The 22,500-nt window shown below is 40.9% G+C and overlaps 1 protein-coding gene across 1 annotated transcript in view; it reads right to left on the reverse strand.

Annotated features, from left to right (window-relative positions):
* Window positions 1–22,500, reverse strand: part of PSMD1 (proteasome 26S subunit, non-ATPase 1) — a 294,517-nt gene that overhangs the window by 245,721 nt on the left and 26,296 nt on the right. The window contains exon 7 of the mRNA XM_085887953.1: window positions 8,400–8,629. Coding sequence (XP_085744079.1) covers window positions 8,400–8,629 — 230 coding nt within the window. The remainder of the gene's footprint in view (window positions 1–8,399; window positions 8,630–22,500) is intronic.

Consider the following 22,500-nt stretch of genomic DNA (forward strand, 5'->3'; position numbering starts at 1 on the left):
TTGCGGTACACCTGGGTGCTCAAGCACAGGTCGTTGTGCGAGTGACGCCCACATTCAGAAAAGCAATGAAGCCGGATTGTTCGAGTTCATGTGTAAACTGCATGGCAGGTATGATGCTGTTAAGGTGGGTTTGGAACCTGTCAAAGCTGTCTCTTTTGATGATTGTGAAAGTGTCATCCACATAGTGGAGCCAATGTTTGGGCATGCTCTCACCCTATAATGCCTGTTGATCAAAATGTTGCATTTCTCGCTCTGCGATCAAGCCTGAGATCCTATGAGTGTACCTTGGTATTGGTGGTAAATTTGACCACCGAAGCAGAAGTATGTGGATGGGAGGCACAAGTCCACCAGTGAAAGTGACACTGAACCAGTGACCAAAACATCGAATCCTGAAGCAAATCCACCCTCCAATCCCACTCTCTTTATTAAATCCATCCCAAACCTCACGCTGATTGGTCCCCCTCGCAGCCCGGTCGTGACGCAGCCGTTCCCGTTGGAGATAAGTACAGTTCACGTCTCTGCAAGTGCAGTGTTTTAAGAACTTTTTTTAACCTCTGACGACGGAAGAGAGTGGTTTCTGAAATATCAGTGTATTAATAAAGACATTTATTATTCTTTTACTCTTCGTACAAATGTATCCTGAGCTGCCTATTTTTAGTTATATATATATCTATATATATATCTATATATATATATATATATATATATATATATATATATATATATATCTATATATATATATCTATATCTATATCTATATCTATATATATATATATATATATATATATATATATATATATATATATATATATATATATATATATATATATATATATATATATATATATATATATATATATATATATATATATATATATATATACATATATATATATATATATATATATATATATATATATATATATATATATATATATATATATATACACATAGATACATCTTCTTCTTCTTCTTCTTCCGGCTGCTCCCGTTAGGGGTCGCCACAGCGGATCATCCGTATGATCCGCATAGTGATTTGGCACATGTTTTACGCCGGATGCCCTTCCTGACGCAACCCTGGTCGCCTCTTTTGGCACCTGGATATGGTACACCTATTTAACCGGGGTATACACCGGCCCAGTACACTGGTACTCATTTCGACGACCTCAGAAGGATGACAGGCTGAGTCAACCCCCTGGTGTATTAATTCAGTGGTCCAACGGGGCTTGAACTCAGGACCTTTTGGATCCCAAGCCGCTGCCCAAACCACTGCGCCAACACCAGGCTTTTTATTTATATATCCAGATATATATATATATATATATATATATATATATATATATATATATATATATATATATATATATATATATATATATATATATATATATATTGGCAATTCCGCAGTTAGCAACGTTACATTTTAGGGACATTCTCATTATTTAGATAAGAGTCCTTTCTCTATCTGTGGATGTAAAGTCTCATTAATGTCACCAGAGATCAACCTAGTCTAGACGTAGAACAGAGCAAAGAATGAAATCATTTCATGAAGCATTCTAGAAGAAAGAACTGCTTTTAATGCCGGTTAGTAACGTTACAAAAAAAGGACATGAAAAATTGATGAGCATCTTTGAATGAAAAGTTTGCTAAAATTGGTATAGCTTGAAACATATCAACTCTATTTTTTCATTTCTAGCTTTAAGGGCAATAGCTACCCTAAATATCCTTTCTCATTCTAGCTTTGTTTGAAAATTAGGAACAAAAATCATGGTTAGTAACGTTACGGTTAGTAACGTTACACTTTGTCCAGTGATTAACAATGACTCACAGAATTATGTTTAACCTCAAATCATTACATTTTTCCTCAAGAGAATGTGAAATAAGCTAAAAAAACATCAGATAAGACATGAAACTCTTATTTCAATCACCAAACTCAAGCAGTATAGTGTCATTGTACTTGTCCAATGGTACAAATTACATATGTGTTAAAAAAGACAAGAAAAAGTTACAATAAATTACAAACAACAAAAGAGTACCACTTTAAAGACTGGGTCAAGTGATATCCACAGATCCATAACTATGCTGATCACAGTTCATCGTGATTCACTGGAATTCACAAGTTGAACAAAACAGTACATATTGTATGTGTTCCTCATTCAAGAGTACCTTTCATATAGGGGAAAGAAACCAAAGAGCAAAAACTAATGTACCGGTATGTAGTATGTACAGTGTATGGCCATAATGCAACATTTGATAATGTGACAGTAGTTTACATCATAGTATTTGAATTCATGTTTATTCAAGTCTAGAGATATGTGATATGTTTTTTTTTTCTTTAGACCACTTTGAACGTATCTCTGCATTGACGTGAAAACAAAAGTCTATTCGCTGTACCTGAAATGTAATTACACCTGACAAACCACCGTACAATAATTTCAAATTGGGACAGAAAATTTGAAATGGCCTCGATTGTTCACTACTTCTGGTGCATCCAACGGGGCAATCATCTGGTGTCTCATGTAGAAAATAGCATCCCTAGTTGAAGGCCATTTCCAGTACTTCCCGACATGTGCCATTACTGACACCTGGAACTCTCCATCTCGTACAGCAAGAACTTCTGGAAATTGTTTTCCATCGTACTCAACTATGAACCAGTCTCCCACTGCTGCAATGGTCTCACTGCTGCTCTGGGTTGCCTCATCGTGCTTGTCTCTGCTCAGGACATAGGCTACCACCTCGTCATTTACCACTTTGAAGAAGTGCATCTTTGCTATGCTAGTAATGGCCTTGGCTTCACTGAAGATGACATCAAGGTTCAGCTTCTCGTTCCTCTTTGCGATCTCACTGGAAGTAATCTCACGAACAGACACATTCTTCATGGTACTTGCAGCTTCTGCAAAATTCTTTGCATCAGTTACAGTATGTTTACGTGTTCTCACCTTGTCCCACACAAAACGCTTGGCTGACCCACCGATTCCATCAACGGGTCCCTTCCCATGTCCCAATTTACCCCCCCCCCCCCACTGTCTTCATACTGCCCTCTGTTGTCTTACTGTCACTTTTGTCTTGACCAGGACCTGTCTATTCGAGTCTTATTCACTTATTTCATGGTTAGTAACGTTACAATACACAAAGGCTGGTTAGTAACGTTACATGGTTAGTAACGTTACACATTTTGAATGCTGTTATTTCTAACTTCTATCATGACAAGTAATACTTATTTATATATTTCAATTAGTCATTGGACACAGCAGGAAAAATTGAAATATTATCATTCATAGACACTTTATACACTCTGGAGGTAAATAATTTCACTTTTCGGTTAGTAACGTTACATGACTTTCTAGGGGTTGGGAAATGCACACATGTTTGCATTTTGAAGACATGTAGGTTGATTTTACTTAATATATCCATGAAAGCACTACACTGCCTCTATGAATTCAATATTTTTGGTAAGAAAATGGCATTTAATTTGACTAGATATCTTCTTTGCCATTATGGAGATTTTGCTGATAAAATTTATCTGGAACAATTCTTGTTCAAAATTGGTGAATTCACCACCTAAAACTATCAATATACCCTGAAAAATATTTTTTCCTGAATCATCAATGTGTCCTTTCGTAAATCACACACAAAAATCAAGGAAAAAACAAATTGAAATTTTAGGGTCATGTCCCTCCAACTGCGGAATTGCCCATATTATATATATATATGTATATATATATATATATATATATATATATATATATATATATATATATATATATATATATATATATATATATATATATATATATATATATATATATATATATATATATATTGTTGCGAATTCACGCCCGCCAGCGTGTGAACGGCCACGTAACTCGAATCGCGGCACGTCGCCCACCGGACGGACAATTCTGTCGTGACCCTCTCGGACCAACGCCGGGAGCAAGTCACGGGTGGGCCTTTCGACCTCACCACAATCGTGCCAATCGGCCACCCGCGTGGGATAAGGTTGTTCGCCAAACTCGACCTACCTAAGTACCCACGCGGATGGTAAACCAGGCAATTGTACCTCGCCGCAGGTCGACTCCGGACACAAGCCTCTTGGGCGGCCCGTTCCGTACTTTCGGGATAACCGAGCGGTGTTATCGTCGACCTCGACGGTTCAGATTATTTACCAGGCGTTTTGCACCCACTACGAACCCCTTACGTGAAGCAGGATGGAGAGTCAATAGAGAAAAGACAAAGCGAAACGGGCACAGTTCAACATGCAAGCACTTTATTACGCGACACACGGAAAGCACGTATATACAGCCATACACAAAAAGCAAAATGCACATAAAGCAAATGAAATACAACCGACTAACGCGTACACACGGCAACACTTATACAGTTCTACTTTACAGATGGCGTCAACACACATTTACACAAAAGCAAAGGAAAGAAGCCACCCTCACAGACAAGGAGGCAGACAGGCCTGTAGGCCAAATGTGCGCGTGACCTGGAGGAGCGGCCAGGTCCGCGAGACCGGGGAGGTCTTACCCGCGTCCTCGTAACGCGTTGGCGGGCAAGCCGCAAATGTGGCCGCGCCGCTGTGCCCCGACTCCGTGCCCTTGGCGGGTTTCGTTGGCACCACGTTTGGGGTGGGGTGGGAACGGGGCCCCCTTTTGCACTATCTCAGCGCGGGGGAAAGGGGGAATTGTTGATGCCCTGGGGGAGGGGAGTGGCTGGCTGGCTTGGGTCCCGCGACGAGACGAGCGATCCCCCACACCGCAACCTAGTCACCGACCGCCATCCTTCTTGCCTCGGACCCGAGCTCCCTTGCTTGCAGTTCCACCGCGTGCACTCGACTCCACTCCGCCAACGCAACGCTCCTTGTGCCCCAAGAGCAACCTCTCGACGACACTCTCCAAGCAACTCCAAAACCCAACTCGCCGCTCAACTCCCCCAGTTCCACACTCTCCTCAAAGCAACTCCAAAACCCAACTCTCTCGACGACACTCTCTCCTCCCCTCTTCTCAGTTCCACACTCTCCTAAAAGCAACTCCAAAACCCAATTCTTCTCTCTAATTCGCCTTGCGCTCGCCTTTTTATAGGCGGCACGAGCAGCCAATATGCAAATTTTAGGATCAGAACGCGATCGGAGGCGGGGCCACGCCGGTCAGCCATTGGTCGGGAAAAAATGGGCGTGAACCTCTCCTGATCTTAAAATTTGCATATGCGGACTTCACATACACACGCTTGATGGCAGGGCCAAGCCGCCCCGCGCTCGCCAATTGGACGGAGGAGAAGTGGGCGTGAAGCATTCATGATCCGAATTTTCCCTCGGAAAGGCCTCCATTCGCGCTCGCGGCTCGGTGCGTTCGGTGTTCACAGGTGGTGCGGGAATGGCCGTGAAGCGATGATGTGGGATGAATTCGTGAAGGTAAAGGCGAAGGTGGTGGAGGGTTTTCGGTGGTGGTTTGATGGTTATGGTGTCGTTTGGGAACGGCGGTGATGCGATGTTTGCGGGATGGAGTTGTGAAGGTAAAGGTAGTGGCTGTTTGCGTTCATATATTCATATATATATATATATATATATATATATATATATATATATATATATATATATATATATATATATATATATATATATATATATATATATATATATATATATATATATATATATATATGTGTATATATATATATATATATATATATATATATATATATATATATATATATATATATATATATATATATATATATATATATATATATATATATATATATATATATATATATATATATATATATATATATATATATATATATATATATATATATATATATATATATATATATATATATATATATATATATATATATATATATATATATATATATATATATATATATATATATATATATATATATATATATATATATATATATATATATATATATATATATATATATATATATATATATATATATATATATATATGTATATATATATATATATATATATGTATATGTATATATATATATATATATATGTATATGTATATATATATATATATATATATATATATATATATATATATATATATATATATATATATATATATTGCAGTGCCAAAAGAAAAAGTCTGCACCCCCTTTCAAAATTTTCACCTTCTGTTGCCTTATAACCTGGAATAAAATTGCATGAAATTAAAAATAGACTTCTTCCACCATTATTTACACATCATAACTCTCAACTTCCAAGTGAAAAACAAATTCTATAAATTCCAGAAAATACATTAAACATACAAAACTGGAATATCTTGGTTGGATAAGTGTCCACCCCTTTATAACATCAATTGTAAAGTAGCTGAGGTGTAACCAATCACCTTCAAAATCACCACCAATTTAATTGGTCTCCACCTGAGTACAATCATCGTGATTATGATTATCTTCAAGTTAAATCAGCTGTTCCTGTAGGTTTCCTCTGCTGGGTAGTGCATTTCACAGCAAAACCTCAACAATGAGCACCAAGGAGCTTTCAAAAGACCTCTGGGATAAAGTTGTGGAAAGGCACAGATCAGAAAAGGGCATATAAATATTTAAAAGCCCTTGAATATCGATTGGAGCACAGTCAAGACAACCATGAAGAAGTGGAAGGCGTATGGCACCACCAAGACTCAGCCTAGATTAGGCCGTCCTTCTAAAATGGATGAGCAAGCAAGGAGGAGACTGATCAGAAAGGCCAACAAGAAGCCAATGGTAACTTTGAAAGAGCTACATGCCTTTATGGCAAAGACTGGTCACTGTGTGCATGTGACAATAATGTCCCAAGCACTCCACAAGTCTGGCTTGTACGGGAGGATGGCAAGAAGGAAGCCATTACTCAAAAAAGCCCACCTTGAGTCCCATTTGAGGTATGCAAAAAAACCACTCGAGATTCTCAAGCCATGCGGCAAAGGTTTGTGGTCTGATGAAACCAAGATGAGACTTTTTGGCCGAAATGCAAAATGTTATGTTTCACGCAAAACCAACACAGCACATCACCCAAAAAATACCATCCTGACTATGAAGCATGGTGGTAGCAGCAACTTGTTATAGGGATGCTTCTCATCAGCAGGGACTGGGGCACTTTTCAGGATAGAAGGGAAAATGGATGGAGCAAAATCCAGAAAAATCCTCAAAAAAACTGCTGACCTCTACAAGAAAGCTGAAATTGAGACGGAAATGCACCTTTCAGCATATCAACAACCCGAAGCACACAGCTAAAGCTGCATTGGAGTGGCTAAGGAATAAAATTTAAAAAAGAAATGTCCTTGAGTGGCCAAGTCAGAGCCCCGACCAAAATCCAATCAAAAACCCGTTGCATGACGTGAAGATTGCTGTCCATAAACGCTCCCCATGAAACGTGACTGAGCTTGAACAATTTTGTGCAGAAGAATGGGCAAATATTGCACAATCAAGGTGTGCAAAGTTGGTAGAGACCTATCCCAACAGACTCACAGCTGTAATTGCTGTCAAAGGTGCTTCCACCAAGTATTAACTCAGGGGGGTGGACACATCCAATATATAAACATACATACGTACTGTACATACATACACACACACCAAACCTGGCATTATTTATGTGCAGGATGTCAGTGTCATGTCACATATCTCGGGGCAGTGTGTTTCTTTCATTTAATGTATATCATATATTTCTAACCAGTGTGAGGGGACAGAGCGAGAGGAAAGTTGGAAGGGGGCAGGATGAGAGTGAAGATGGGGGGGGAGGGTGGGTGAGATGTCATTAACAAAATCGATAAAGAAAACTGTTTTACACATGAAGGTGGGGGGAGAGATGCACACGAGTGGATCATGAGAGTTGGTATATTTGCTGCCTTTCTCCAAGGAATATCGCAATCTCACAAGTATGGCACCTCTCAAGGCAAGACAACTTCAGGCTATCACGGTCAGTGTGGATTCAAGTAGAATAACAATCAGACCGCCTCCAAAGAACATAAATCGGGTTATCATTCATCAATGTCAGATATTTATATTATTTGCACAGCTTGAAACAGAACCATAACAAGTATTTGGTTCCCTGGATTACAGCAGAGAACACTCGATGTTCTTGCCAATGCACACACATATACATCCCAGCTGTGTCTCAAGCAGAGCCAGGCGTCCCATTTTGAAAAGTGTGGCAAAAAGCCAAGAGATAAATCATTTAACGTGCACAATCAAAAAATGTGACTGATGGGATGCAAAGATGATGGGACAAACATTTATTTTGGCAGATAATTGACAATCATTAATAATACCCAATGAGCACACAAAAGTGTGTGGAAATTAGAAAACTCCCATTAACTTACACAATACGTACACCCAGAATGTTCTATACATAACAGATATTTTGTTTGATTACATTTGAGCATGCTCACCTCTCCCCATCTGTGGGTGACACGGTGCCAGCATTGGTGGAGCCTGGGGTGGAGGGTAACAGCGTCGGAGCAGCAGCACCGAGGTTCCTCGCGATTGCAGTTAGCAGTTGCTGGCTTGCGCTTTCATAGAGGTCAAAACAGATCTGGTAGGCCATCAGGATGTTGTCTTCCTTCACAAGCTTGTCCAGAATGTCACTAATAGCTTGTGGGTCATCCAAAAAAATCAAGCACTGTGTAGGAAAAAAAAACATAAGATGTGAAAAAAACAACTAAAGGAAAAACCTTAACTCCAAAAAATCTCAAGGGAAAGTGATTCATAATAATGTTATGGAAATCATTTCATCTTTCTGACTGAAAAGATGTTAAGATGTGAGTACTGAACAATGACCAAGAACAATGACCAAAATGACTATATCCAGTCGAGCAAAACCAAAAAAAACTTCCCACATTCAGTACTTTGGGAGAATACACGTGAAGGATAAATAGGAATAACATGGTGAACCAGTAACGACAGATCACGTGTCAATTCATGATCCTTTGGGCAGATGGTAGATAAAAGGAAGCAGAATTGCTCACCTTCTGGATTTTGTCGATTTCTTAAAAATAAAAATAAAAATAAACAAGTCTGGAGACGGCAATGGTTCACGAGCGGTATTTGACGATGTAGATTGTTTCAGAAGTCAAGGATGAGACAATGTGATAATTTTTGACCAAGTTATAAAAATGATCAAAATGATGTGGTACGAATGACAGGTTATTAGCTGCAAAATGTAGAAAACCCGGTTTCTTTCAACAACTTTCAAAATTTGACCTTTGCATAACCTTTAAAGGTCATAAAACAATGTTGTGGACATTAAAATAAGGAAACAGGATACGTGCTATCGCTTATTGGAGTTAGTTTGTCGAAGAAGGTCGAAAACCCGGTTTGATTGCCACAACTTTGAAAATTTGACCTTTGTGAACTTTAAAGGTCAAAGGTCAAGGATTATGACCTTTGGTGATAAAACTTCCTCTGGAACATTCCAGGAACAATATAACATCATATAGGCTATATGGCATTTCGCACTCCTTGGATTATCCATACTTTGATGAAATCAGCGTAAAAACAAACGAAGGGGGCGCCACGGGCAAGGTGTTCGAGATAGAGCAAAATGGTTTCAAGACTTTAGGTGGGGAATGACCTCAAGATGATGCATCAAAAATATTGTCATCCAAGCTCTCAAAGTTTGGGCAGTCGTATGATTTTTATGTCAAAATTCGCAATTTTCTAAGTTCGTGACCTTGTGACGAAAATGAAAAAAAAAAAAAAAAAAAAAAAAAAAAAATCGAGCTCCGTGGGGCTATGCAGGTGCCATTGGGCTAACCAAATACTGAAACCCCTGCCAGATTCGACAAACCCCCTCGGAGAAGATGTAAATTGAAATCAGCTACCCCCTAGAAACACGTTTTTTGGGGCGTGGCTCTGCACATAATGGGCGCACCACGCCCATTCTCAGGAAAACACAACTAGATCATGATATAAACCTCCCACCCAAATTTTATCAGGATCGGATCAAAACCCACGGAGCTATGCTCGGGACAGACAGACAGACAGACAAGCCAGTAGGCGGACATGGGTAGTCGACTACCCAATAGAACCTGACGCGATGCGCCCGTTCGATGGGGAATGACCTGAGGATTAAGCACAATAAAATTCGTGATTCCAGCTTCAAGGGTTAATGCTGCAGATTGTTTTTTCGTTAAAATACCCCCACACTTAGAGGTTTTTCGGCCGTTGCTAGGCAACGGAGGGGTCCATAGCAACGGTTCTTTCTCACACATAACTAGGACATACCATGAACCTACCATACCAGTTTCATGTATATCTGACTTATAGTCTCTGAGATATAACGAACTTCGTTTTTTTATTGTTTTCGACCAGGGTTCATTCAAAGTCCATCTTCTCCGACAGTTTTCATAGGATCTGGCTGGAAATTTTTGACAATATGGCTGAATGTACTGCCCACAGTCGCTCATGGCCCGATTTTTGAATTTCGAAAAAATTAATTTTTTAAGATTTTTCAAAAATTTCAGTCCCTTTGCTAGGCAACGGTGGTGCCCATAGCAACGGTTCTCATTTGCACACAACTAGGTCATGGTATGAACCTACCAACCAAATTTCATCGAAATCGCCATGTTAAGTACTGATAATAAGGGTCGAACAAATCTCAAAAAAGAAAAATTTTTCGACTACATCGACGACTCAACAGACAGACAGACAGACAGACAGACAGACTCACACCAATAACAAATATAGTGGTCACTTATTGACTCGTGAACCAATATAAATCCAGGTTAGCATTATGGCAAATACTGTATACTAAATCAGGGAACTCAGACTCTAATATATCCGATACAAACCCCAAAAACTGTTGGTATTCCAAAGAAATCATGCCGTGCAAGAGAAGTGCAATATTTTACGATAAATAAAAAAATGTTTACAAACTATATTTTCTATATGGACACATCAGACATGATCATATAACCTTTAGGACACATCAAAACCCTCTGACACACAAGATTTAAAGCCAATTACATTAAATTCCATTAGCTAGGGTGAGCCATTGACCAAACTCCGTGTCGATGTTGCATTTTTCACATTTGTGAAAATACTGGAGGGTAATGCATTCATCAGCAGCCCGAAACTGGCACGGCTAAACTACATCCTCGTTCACTGAGGAAGTTATGTCGGTAACAACACATGAGCACTTTATGCCAAGCCTGCTGCGATGAGCTATTGCTCACAATGTGCAACACACACAGCAATGCCCTCAATCATCCTGCCTGTACAAGATGCCTCTGATCATTAATCTTTTGGGATCCACCATTATTATGAAGCCCACCCTTTTCCCCCCAACCGCCCACACACCTCCTCCCTGTCCACAAAATGCATGCAAGCAACACATGGTGCCTTCTGCAGCACAGCAAAGACAAGCAGCTGATTAATGAGCAGTATCTAACGAAAACGAACTACGGCGAAAAAAAAAAAAACTTGGAGGTTAATTAAAAAAATAATCTCAAGCAAGTTTGATCAATTCTCGCTGGTTGTGCTTGGAAAACAAACCAACTAGCCACCCGATTCGAAATCCTATCTTCGCCCATCAGCTGTGATGGAAAGCAATGCCACACCACTGATTACATTTAAAATAATCACATGGCAGTGGAATAAACGAGATAATTGGTGGCATTGTTCAACGTGCAGCTCGACAATGTCACACAAACGATCGTACATCAAGGGTATTTCACGCCAGTTGCATGAATAATTACAAATTCCAAACGTACATCCAACCCAGCGACCCCTGAGTTACTTTGTCAGCACACTTTTGCCAACCTGTACCCTCTCAGCATGCACAAAGTGGTCACTGCGTCAAGTGAATGTCAAATTGTCGAATCCATCCTGCAGGCATGAAATAAACCAATATCCTCGGTGGCTACAAATGAAACAACAAAATTAGCTTTCTCAAAATACCATATTCAACCGACACGACCTGAAACAGGTGAAATCAAAAACCTGAGAAATATGCCCGGCCATCCCATATCCTAGAACTTCCTGAGGAGGTCGAGATTCTCCGTGTACATAAAACTGTACTGCACGATTTGCTGACAGACAGTGTAGTGTGTGAGTTTGTGTGTTTTTTTTAATTGTAAAAAGACACAACTTACCAGCTTAAGCTGCCATCTGGAGGGAGTGGGCGGAGCCTATGAAAGGGAACCGCCCACAGCAAACGAGCAGTGTCAGCTGCTAAACTGCAGTCCACAGGTTGACCAGCCAACGTTTTTAGCAAAGCACAAAGTGGATGGAGTGGCAAGGGGATATTTTCATAAACCCAAACCATTACCTGAGAATCAATCCATGCAAGTGTTTTTGGATCACTGGCCTAATGAGACAACCTTATATTTTTATCCTCACACTTTTTGAAAAAAATTGGGGGGTATTGTGGTTGGCTACGTCTGTCTGTCTGTCGATTTGTGTGTCACACCATCTCCTCCTAAACAGTTGGACAGAATTCCCCCAAACTTGGTCGTTAAGATCACCACATAGCAAGAATGGGCAAGAGAAGTGTTGTTTTGGCCGCAACCATGGGGTGGGGTCAAAAGGTCGAATACCCCAAAAATCCAATTACGGGCACAACTGAAAAATAAAACTTTGGATATGCAATCAACATTGGGGGGACACATGAAATATGTCACGATTTTTTGGACTTGACGCCTGGTTCATTCCCCATGGGGTGGTGACGTAATGTCACAGGGGTAAAAACAGGGAAAATCAATTAAACTCATCATTTGATATTGGGTCATTCCTGGTGGAACTTTTTGCCATCGAGTGTACATGTGCACTTAAGTCAAAAGACAGAAGCACATTGTCAAACAAAAACACGTGCATCTAACAAACAAGAAAGACCAGCATGCATAGTCAAACAATAACTGGAAATCAATGTGCATCATCATACGGAATGGATACCCTCAAGAACTGAGCGAGCAAGCTGTACCATATGGCATAACGACCACAAGGGGCCCTAATCACACCTTGACGTTTTAGCCAGCGTATGGCAACGTATCAAAATGTATGTAAAACGCTGGCGTATGCTCAACTATTGATGTTTTTTTCAATTTTTGGCGTATTCATAACGAGTCGGATGTATGCATAATGTATTAGTAACGTACACAGAACGTTTCGATAACTTATAGATAACATATACCAACGAATGCTTAGCATGTTGTCGGCATTCACAACTTATGCCCAACGATAGTCTAACTTATGCATAGCGCGGCAGCGTATCGCCGACGATCACGTGGCATAGCCTATTAAAAGGCTGCCGCTCGACGATTCAAATCATAACCGCACGAGACATCGAAGTGTCAACATCACCATCATGCCCTGTCACACCTTGACGTTTTAGCCAGCGTATGCCGACGTATGAAAAATTTGGCGAATACGCTAGCACACGTCGAATACGTCATGGGTAAATTTTGTATACGTTAAGAGCACACTGAAGCACGCTGGCATACATTGTATGCCGAGCTTGTCGAAATATTTTAAGCATGCTCAAAATTTTTCGACGTATACCAGCGTATGACTCACACGTTCCGCATACGTTGGCCATAAGTTGTAGGCACGTTATGAGATCGTTGACGCGCGTCACTTTTAAGTTACTCATAAGTCGAAACACGTCGAGGTAATGTCTAGCGTACCCGAAACTTATTTCTAACCTATGAGTAACGTGCTATGAACCTATGTGTAACGTATCTCCAACGCATAGTGACGTATGTAGACATATTTGACGTCTTCCAGATGACCACAGAACTTACTGAACGTGTTTCTAGCTTACAGCTACCGTATAATGGCGTATTGGCAGCGTTTAGGGGAATTGGTATATAAAAATGGGCTTCACAGGAGGAACCCGTCAGTGTTCCAGACTCCTTGTTGAGTAGATGTCCATGTCAGTAGTATCAGTAGTAGTAGTAGTAGTGGTGGTGGTAGGTCCATGTCAGTAGTCGTCAGTGAGTGTGATGGGGAGGGTGTGGGTGATGATGGATCGTCCTAATGTGGGTGATGATGGATCGTCCTTGCGTCCGCGTCCACGGCCACAGCCAGGAGACTTCTTTGCAGCATTCTCCGAAGTTTTCTTCGGCATGACGGTGATGTTGACACTTCGATGTCTAGTGCGGTTATGATTTGAATCGTCGAGCGGCATCCTTTTAATAGACTACGCCACGTGATCGTCGGCGATACGCTGCCGCGCGCTATGCATGAGTTAGACTATCGTTGGGCATAGGTTGTGAACGCCGCCAACACGTGAAAGGCCCAGTCACACCTTGACGTTTTAGCCAGCAATGGCAACGTATCAAAATGTATGTAAAACGCTGGCTTACGCTGAACTTTTGATGTTTTTTTTAAAGATGCGGACGTATTCATAACGAGTTGGTCGTATGCATAACATATTAGTAATGGACACAGAACATTTTTGTTGTCTTATCGATAACTTACACCAATGAATGCTTAGCCTGTTGTCGGCGTTCACAACCTATGTCCAACGATAGTCTAATTTATGCATAGCGTGCTGCACGTATCGCCGACAATCACGTGGCGTAGCCTATTAAAAGGCTGCCGCACAATGATTCAAATCATAACCGCCGGAGAAATGGAAGTGTCAACATCGCAGTCACACCTTGGCGATCTTGCCAGCGTATGCCGACCTCTGAAAAATGCGTCTAAAACGCTGGCGCACGTCGAATACGGTATGAGTAAGTTTGGTATACGTGAATAGAACACTAAAGTACGCTATCATACGTCGTAGTAAGCGGAGTACATCTTGAAATTTTAAACGTGTTAAAAATTTTACGACGTACTTGCCATATGCCTCACACGTTCCGCATGCGATGGGAATAAGTTGTACGCACGATATGCTATCGTTGGCACACGTCGACAAAAGTTACTTGTAAGTTACTCATAAGTCGAAACACGTCAAGGTAATGGTTGGTGTCAGTGATCCAGACTCCCTGGTTTTTTTATTATTTTTTTTTTTTTGGTATGACGGTGATGTTGACACTTCGATTTCTCGTGCGGTTATAATATAATATAATTAATAGGCTGCCGCTCAACGATTTAAATCATAACCGCACTAGAAATCGAAGTGTCAACATCACCGTCATACCAAAGAAAAAATAAAAATAAAAAAAACAAAAGGGAGTCTGGAACACTGACGCTAACCATTACCTCGACGTGTTTCGACTTATGAGTAACTTACAAGTAATGTGTGTGGACGTGTGTCAACGATCGCGTAACGTGCCTACAACTTATGGCCAGCGTAGCGGAACTTGTGAGTCATACGCTTGCATAAGTCGTAAAATTTCAAGCATGCTAAAATTTGAGGACAACCGCAAAGTACAACGATGAAAGCCAGCGTACTACGATGTATGGCAGTGTTTTCCAGCGTGCTCTCAATGTTTCCAAAACTTACCCATAACGTATTCGACGTGTGCCAGGGTTTTAGAGAAATTTTTCAAAAATCGGCATAAGCTGGCTAAAACGTCAAGGTGTGACTGGGCCTTAAACATTCGTTGGTATAAGTTATCTATAAGTTATCGAAACGTTCTGTGTACGTTACAAATATGTTATGCATATGTCCAACTCGTTAGGAATACGCCCAAAACTTTAAAAAACATCAATAGTTCAGCGTGCGTCAGCGTTTTACATACATTTTGATCCGTTGCCATACGCTGGCGAAAACGTCAAGGTGTGACAGGGCCCTCATAGGTTAGAAATGTTTCGGGTACGCTAAACATTACCTCGACACGTTTCGACTTATGAGTAACTTACAAGTAATGTGTGTCGACGTGTGTCAACGATCGCATAACGTGCCTACAACTTATGGCCAGCATATGCGGAACGTGTGAGTCATACGCTGGCATACGTCGGAAAATTTTGAGCCTGCACAAAATTTGTCGACGAGCTCGGCGTACTACGACGTATGCCAGCATACTTCAGCATGATCTTAACGTATACAAAACTTACCCATAACGTATTCGACGTGTGCCAGCGTTTTAGACAAATTTTTCATACGTCGGCATATGCTGGCAAAATCGTCAAGGTGTGACAGGGCCTTAAGGACCTCTTCACTGGAATGGTAACAGTGAACCTCATCTCACACCAGCAATTGCTGCAAGGGTTCCAACCAATAGGGAGTGCCTTCCACGCATCCAATCTATTTAGGCATCCATTAGGAGGCCACAGTATGAGCGTTCTTGTCGTAGTCCATGCCAGATCCTTATTTTGATCTGTGACTCCTGTGACCACATTACACAGCTGCCGCGACTGCAACTATTGGAGGAACTTCAGCCTGTTTGAGAAACAGGCCAAGGGTTTACAGCAACAACTAGAACTAGAAGCACACTCGGTAGAGCACATACTTCCGCCATGTAATGCCTGATCCACGAGAACATATCGGGCCCAATACATTTTTGAAATATCATGCTACATATAGTTTTTGGCCCTCTCAATGGTTAAGAATCACTTTTAAAAATTGTAGTCGTTGGATCCGGATCTGGATCTTCACCAAAATTGAATCAGTTCGTCCTCATCACACACCCACCGTGTTCACAAAATTTCATCCGGATCAGTCAACAACTTTTTGTGATATCCTGGATACAAAGACAGACAGACAAACAAACAGAAAGGGGTGAAAACATAACCTCCTTCGCCTTCGGTGGTGGAGGTAATGAGGAATCAGAAATTGCAGACCTTTACCAGGTCTAGTTTTGGGTGGTGTTTGTGTGGTTTTATAGACGTACTCGCATTCTAATTGTGCTGACGATATGAATTGCAGGGACGTAATCTTCAACAGAGATGTCAACTGCCACAGCAAACAATGGCATTATCACAAAACAGATGGCATAGCCAACTCCAAGAAGTGTGGATGGACATGCAAGATCTCCACCTCATTCAGTCCCAAAACAACCAAAAGCTCCTTCAATCGTGGGTGCTGGAGAATCGGGTACAATTGTTACATACCTTGTTTTTGTCAGCCACCTTAACTTATATGTTTATCAAGCTTGCCCTCAACCAAATTTCTCGATTAGAGCACCGTGCCATTGGGATACATATGAGCCATGGGTCAAGACAAGAAACTTCACTCATCAGTACCACCTGGGCAGTCAAGATCTAGTTGTATTTTTTTTAATATACCATGTCTATGGAAAATATTTTGATATAACCATTGCTGGGTGGTAGTTTTCAGACTTGTAAGTGGAACTTCTATGGAAAACACACTTGGCCTGACCACATAATTTGCAGACATCCACAAAAACTACAAACAGAAATATGAATAAAATGCTTGTGACGGTTAACATTTTTCTGGAAATTCTCAGGAGAGCTGGCTCGATGCCAGCAAGTCTGACAGGTCACTCAGGCAGATTGGCAGGGACTGCAAGCAGCCATCTCTCTTCAGGACTGGTCTAATATATCTACCTCCCCTGATAGTAACTTAGTCTAGGTATTCTTCTGACTTCCACAAACCTGCTCCCTTTCTTTTGCAGCGATTCATTCTATCGCATCTTCGGTTATCCTGTCCTTCTGCTTCTTCCCACCCATGGCACACTTAATCCTGTGGTGAGGCAGTTGCTCTGAAACAACTAGCCCTCTCTTCCTGGAAAGCAAACCTGACTGAAAGCAATCTCAACTCATTCCACAAAGCCTGCAAGTGGGTGTCCACTCTCAGAAGAGCCAGAAAACGTCATCTGTCCAACTACAAGATTCAACTTTCAAACTTGTCTCCCTCCTCTAAAACCTGGTGGTGCCTTGTTAAGTCCGTCTCTGGTGTATGTTCCCTCTCCATTCCTTCCCGCTCTTCAAATGGCACCACAGCTGACTGCTCGTGCAAAGGCCAAATGCCGAACCCATTAATTCTGTGTTTGCTTCAAAATCTTGTTTCTCCAACCACTTGCTCTCTGTACCCACCCTTCCCAATCGCACCCAACTGCTCCTGGACTCTGTCTTTTGCACCTGAGAAGGTGGAGAAGTTTCTGTCAACCCTCGACTCTGATTCTGCAACTGGACCGGAGGGCATCAGCTCACGTGTCCTAAAAACCTGCTCTGCTGCTCTTGCGCATCCTCTCTCTGCCCTTTTCACATTGTCACCCCCCCCCCCCTGCAAAAGAAAAATCTTCCATCTGCTTGGAAATCAGCCAACATCACAGCATTATATAAACAAGGTGCAAAGACCAGCCACCTCAACTTTAGACCTATCAGCTAACTTTCAATCATCATAAAGCCATGTAATCTATCATCGCGGTCGATGTGAAATCCAAATCCTTCCGTTTCTCCTACGACCTCCATCATCTCAGTTTACCAATTGAGACCATGTCACTCTAAATTGAACATGCTGCTCCAACTCTCCCAACAATGGATGGAGGCCTCAAGACGTATCTCGAGCTTTTGATACAGTCCGGCATTCTGCCTTGCTCTCCAAACTCTCTGCCTATGGCATTCAAAGCCAACTCCACTCTTGGCTTACTGACATCCTCTACTCTTGTAACCAATATGTGGCTCTCAACCGAATCCTTTCATCGCCTCTCCCTATTAAGGCTGGAGTTCCCCAAAGTAGTGCTCTGGACCCAATCCTATTCCTATTCTTCATCAACGAACTCTCTCTGACTCTCTGCAAAATCACCTTTATCTATTTGCTGACGACTCCACCCTTTGCCATGACATCCCTCATCCTTCAGACAGGCAGGATGAAGCCTCTTTCCTCTCTTCAGAGCTTGGAAAAAAAAGATAACTTCAGGAAACAGTGCAGGTTACGGACATTTGGAGATATCTGATCATGAATGTAACTCGAAGGCGGCCACGATTTGACGGACCAAAATGTCTCGATAATACAAAGATGAAAAGACTCCATTTTGACTCTGTCTCTGACTCTCCCACCTTTAAGATCAAACGTAACAAGGGGGAGTTGATATCAAATGCGGGTGGAGGCATATCCATCGACACATTCATGTGAAATTCTATTTTCTACTTCACTTTGCATCATTCTTTCATTCTTTTGCAGAGATGTACCATTAAGTATGAAATTTAACCTTCATAAATCTTGCCTGCTATTTGTTTTCGAGGTGGCACCATGTCTGGTCGACAGTTGGCTGTATGACGTTATCCATGTCCCTCACACGATTGGTCCAGTCATTCGATTCATTCATTCACTCACTTGCCATTCCTAAATTTGTATAAAAGTTTTTATAACCTTACAATTCCTTACAATGAGACCATTAAATAGCAACCAGGAACAACATAAAACATTACATTAGACCACCACCACCTTTACATCACAATCAAATGAAAAAGTTGTCACATATTTTCATTCTATCGCTGTTGAACACAAGCAATGAGCAGAATTGAAGGGAATTTCTTCAACTCCAAAAGCATAACTGAAGCGAAGTTGCAATATGGATATACTTGTCACACATTTTAAACACACAAGCTATTCTATAATAAAAAGGGCATACAACAACAACAACAACAACAACAAAAATCAGTAACAGATAATGAATTACAAGTTACACTCAAATCCATACTCGGCATTTCAGCTTTACAAAACAAATTATAATTATTGATCATTCAATACAGACACCGCTATCCCTTTCTCAAGATGGAGGCATGAAGGATCAGGATCAAGAGCAAAGCACAGAGCCAGAATAAAGATGCTGCATGAAAAACGCATGAGCATCAATGACAGTTGATATGGATCAAATAGTCAGACACCGCTATTCATGGATCATAAAGTGTGACCTGCTTCGGCATTCGTGCTTGGCATAATCACAGTTTGTTTGTTTTTTTTTAACACTTCTGTACTGGTCTCCTATATCCACCTGGGAAATTGGAAATCAGCCAACATCACAATTCCCCTTAACGACAGACCAATCAGCTTACTGTACTTGCAATCATCAGCAAGGTCATGGAATCCATCAACGCAGTTGACATAAAATCATTCCTTTTCTCCAACAGCCTCATCTCAGACAATCAATTCGGATTCAGACCTGGTCACTCCACCTTGGACATGCTGCTTCTACTCTCCCAACAATGGTGGAGGCCCTCAATATCAGACATGAGATCAGGACCATCTCTCTGGACATATCTCGAGCTTTTGATACAGTTTGGCATCTTGCCCCACTCTCCAAACTGTCTGCCTATATAATCCAAGGCCAACTTCACACATGACTTACTGACTTCCTCCACTCTCATAGACAACATGTGGTTCTCAACATAAACCTTTCATCTCCTCTCCCTGTCAAGGCTGGAGTAGCACAAGCCAGTGTTCAAGGTCCCATATTATTCCTAATCTTTATCATTGATCTCATTCACTGTGGAAAATCCTCTTTATATCTTTGCTGATGACTCCACTCTCTGCTGTGACAGCTCTCATCCTTCTGACAAACAGGCAGCAGCCTCTCGCCTCTCGTCAGACCTTGACAAAAATCACAAACTGGTCAAACGCAATTTTGTTGATGTATCCATATTGTCCACCCTATGCGTTCTCCCTTACCCCTCATCATTACCTGTATCCATTTTGTCCATCTCCGTCTACTTTCTCCCTCCACCCTGCTGTTTTGTTTCTCCTGCTGTTCCCTTTGTTATATTGTGTCATCGCTCTTCCACGAGCCCAGGCCATGGAAAAAATAATAAATTATTATTATTAAAAAATTACCCCCGTGTGGGGGTGACGGTCATCTCTATAATACCACAAGTTCTCAATGTTCAGTTCAGGTAACCGTGAAACAGTCCAAACTGACCGTTTAGATTGAAATAGTTCACAAAGATACACTAGGATAATTAATAAATATGTATTGTTCATTTAGTACCCGGATTAACACATCAGAATCACCAGTAAGTGCAATACGTGGTTTTCCGGTCCGTCCACTCTCTGGGGACATTTCACTTCCGGTTGTAGAAAAAAAACGAAAAAAATAGGCTTAGCTCTCGGAGATTATGATAATCCTGGAGATTATTCTTCACTGATTATAATGCAACTTTCAGAATGAAAATTGGTCAAGTATTTATAGAGATATTGAGGTTTGAAAAATCGTTAGAGCCAGCAAATTCATTAATTATTAATTCCACAGAAGTTTCGTGACACTGCACAAAGTAACGTCAGATATGAAAAAACATTTTGTATGCCAGATTCATTAATTATTAATTCATTAATTATGGAATGTACTCATTGATATGTTAATCAGAAAGCCCGAAGCATGCAGCATAATTCATCACTTATCCCCTCATCTGGGATCTGTGGCCTCGCCCCACAGCCTGCAGCCCTATGTCCGCCAGTGATTATGTTAGATATCGGCACGATCGAGAGGAGCCTGCGAATTATCCCTGCTGATGCACTGAATTGATGAAATCGTTCGGCCAGAATATTCGTTGTCAAGTTGTTGCATAATTAAATCACCAATACAGTCACTCGAATTTATACCACCAACATACTTCTTAACAATCACCTTCGCCCCAGAAACCACAGTCAATCTGAACCATGCTGGCCACTGCTCAGACGCCATGACCGGACTACTGCGCAGTTTTCGACTGCGCAGTTTGGTTAAAGATGACTCGGCATTTTGACGCGCGCACGAAATTATATTTTGAAAATAAATGCCGACGTTTACATTTCGGGTTTTGAAACTTTTGCACCTTCGGCGGAAAATGTATAAATATAAAAGGCTAAAGATGTGTTTTATAGCGAACGAAGTGAGCTTAATACTTAACGCGTGCACGTGAGAGAATAGGAAATAACAACAACAACAACAACAACAACAACAACAACAACAGCCCTGGCTATTTGGAATCCGTGTCGTTAGCTATGACTTTTTGCTTCCGGTTGTTGTTAAACGCTGTGCGGTGTATAAACACGATTGGGTTTTATTTCTATCTTGTGAATATTACTTAGCGCGTGCACATGAGAGAATAGGAAACAACAAAAACAACACAATACCCTGGAAATTGTGAATCCGTGTCGTTGGTATGACCATTTTGCTTCCGTTTTTTGTTTGTTTCCGGTTTTTTTCATGGGGAACGATGCATGCCGGGAGATCATGACCGGAAGTGTTTATTTATTTATTCAATTACTTTTTTCTCAAAGTTCATTTTATACTTCCGAGGTGAAGTGTTTATTTAGTATTTAACATTACCGGGAGTGATTTTGAAACTCTTTCTGGAACTTTTCATTTCTTTTATTCTTGACCAGAAGTGATCATTTATTTATTCAATTAATTTTCCCCCAAAGTTAATTTTAATAAAGGTATCTACCGCATCATCAAAAAATATTTTTTAATCGTGATTTACATTATTTGTTCGCTGATCCCGAATCCAGGCCGAAGTAACCGGAAATTGCGTCAAAATCATCAGCTGTGCGGCACTTACATGTACGGTATAGTTGGCAAGTATACAGATGTTAGCTGATAGGTTACAGCTGCGGTATAGTTGGCAAGTATACAGATGTGAAAAAGTTTTATGTAAAGTCAGAAGCGAATGTAAGAAGAATTCTATGTTCTCTTCTAGGCTTTGCCTATTCCATATTAG

The sequence above is a fragment of the Eptatretus burgeri genome, chromosome 7 (genome assembly GCF_056783735.1).
Source record: "Eptatretus burgeri isolate ZD-2024b chromosome 7, Ebu_testis_v1, whole genome shotgun sequence".
Lineage (NCBI taxonomy): Eukaryota > Metazoa > Chordata > Myxini > Myxiniformes > Myxinidae > Eptatretus > Eptatretus burgeri.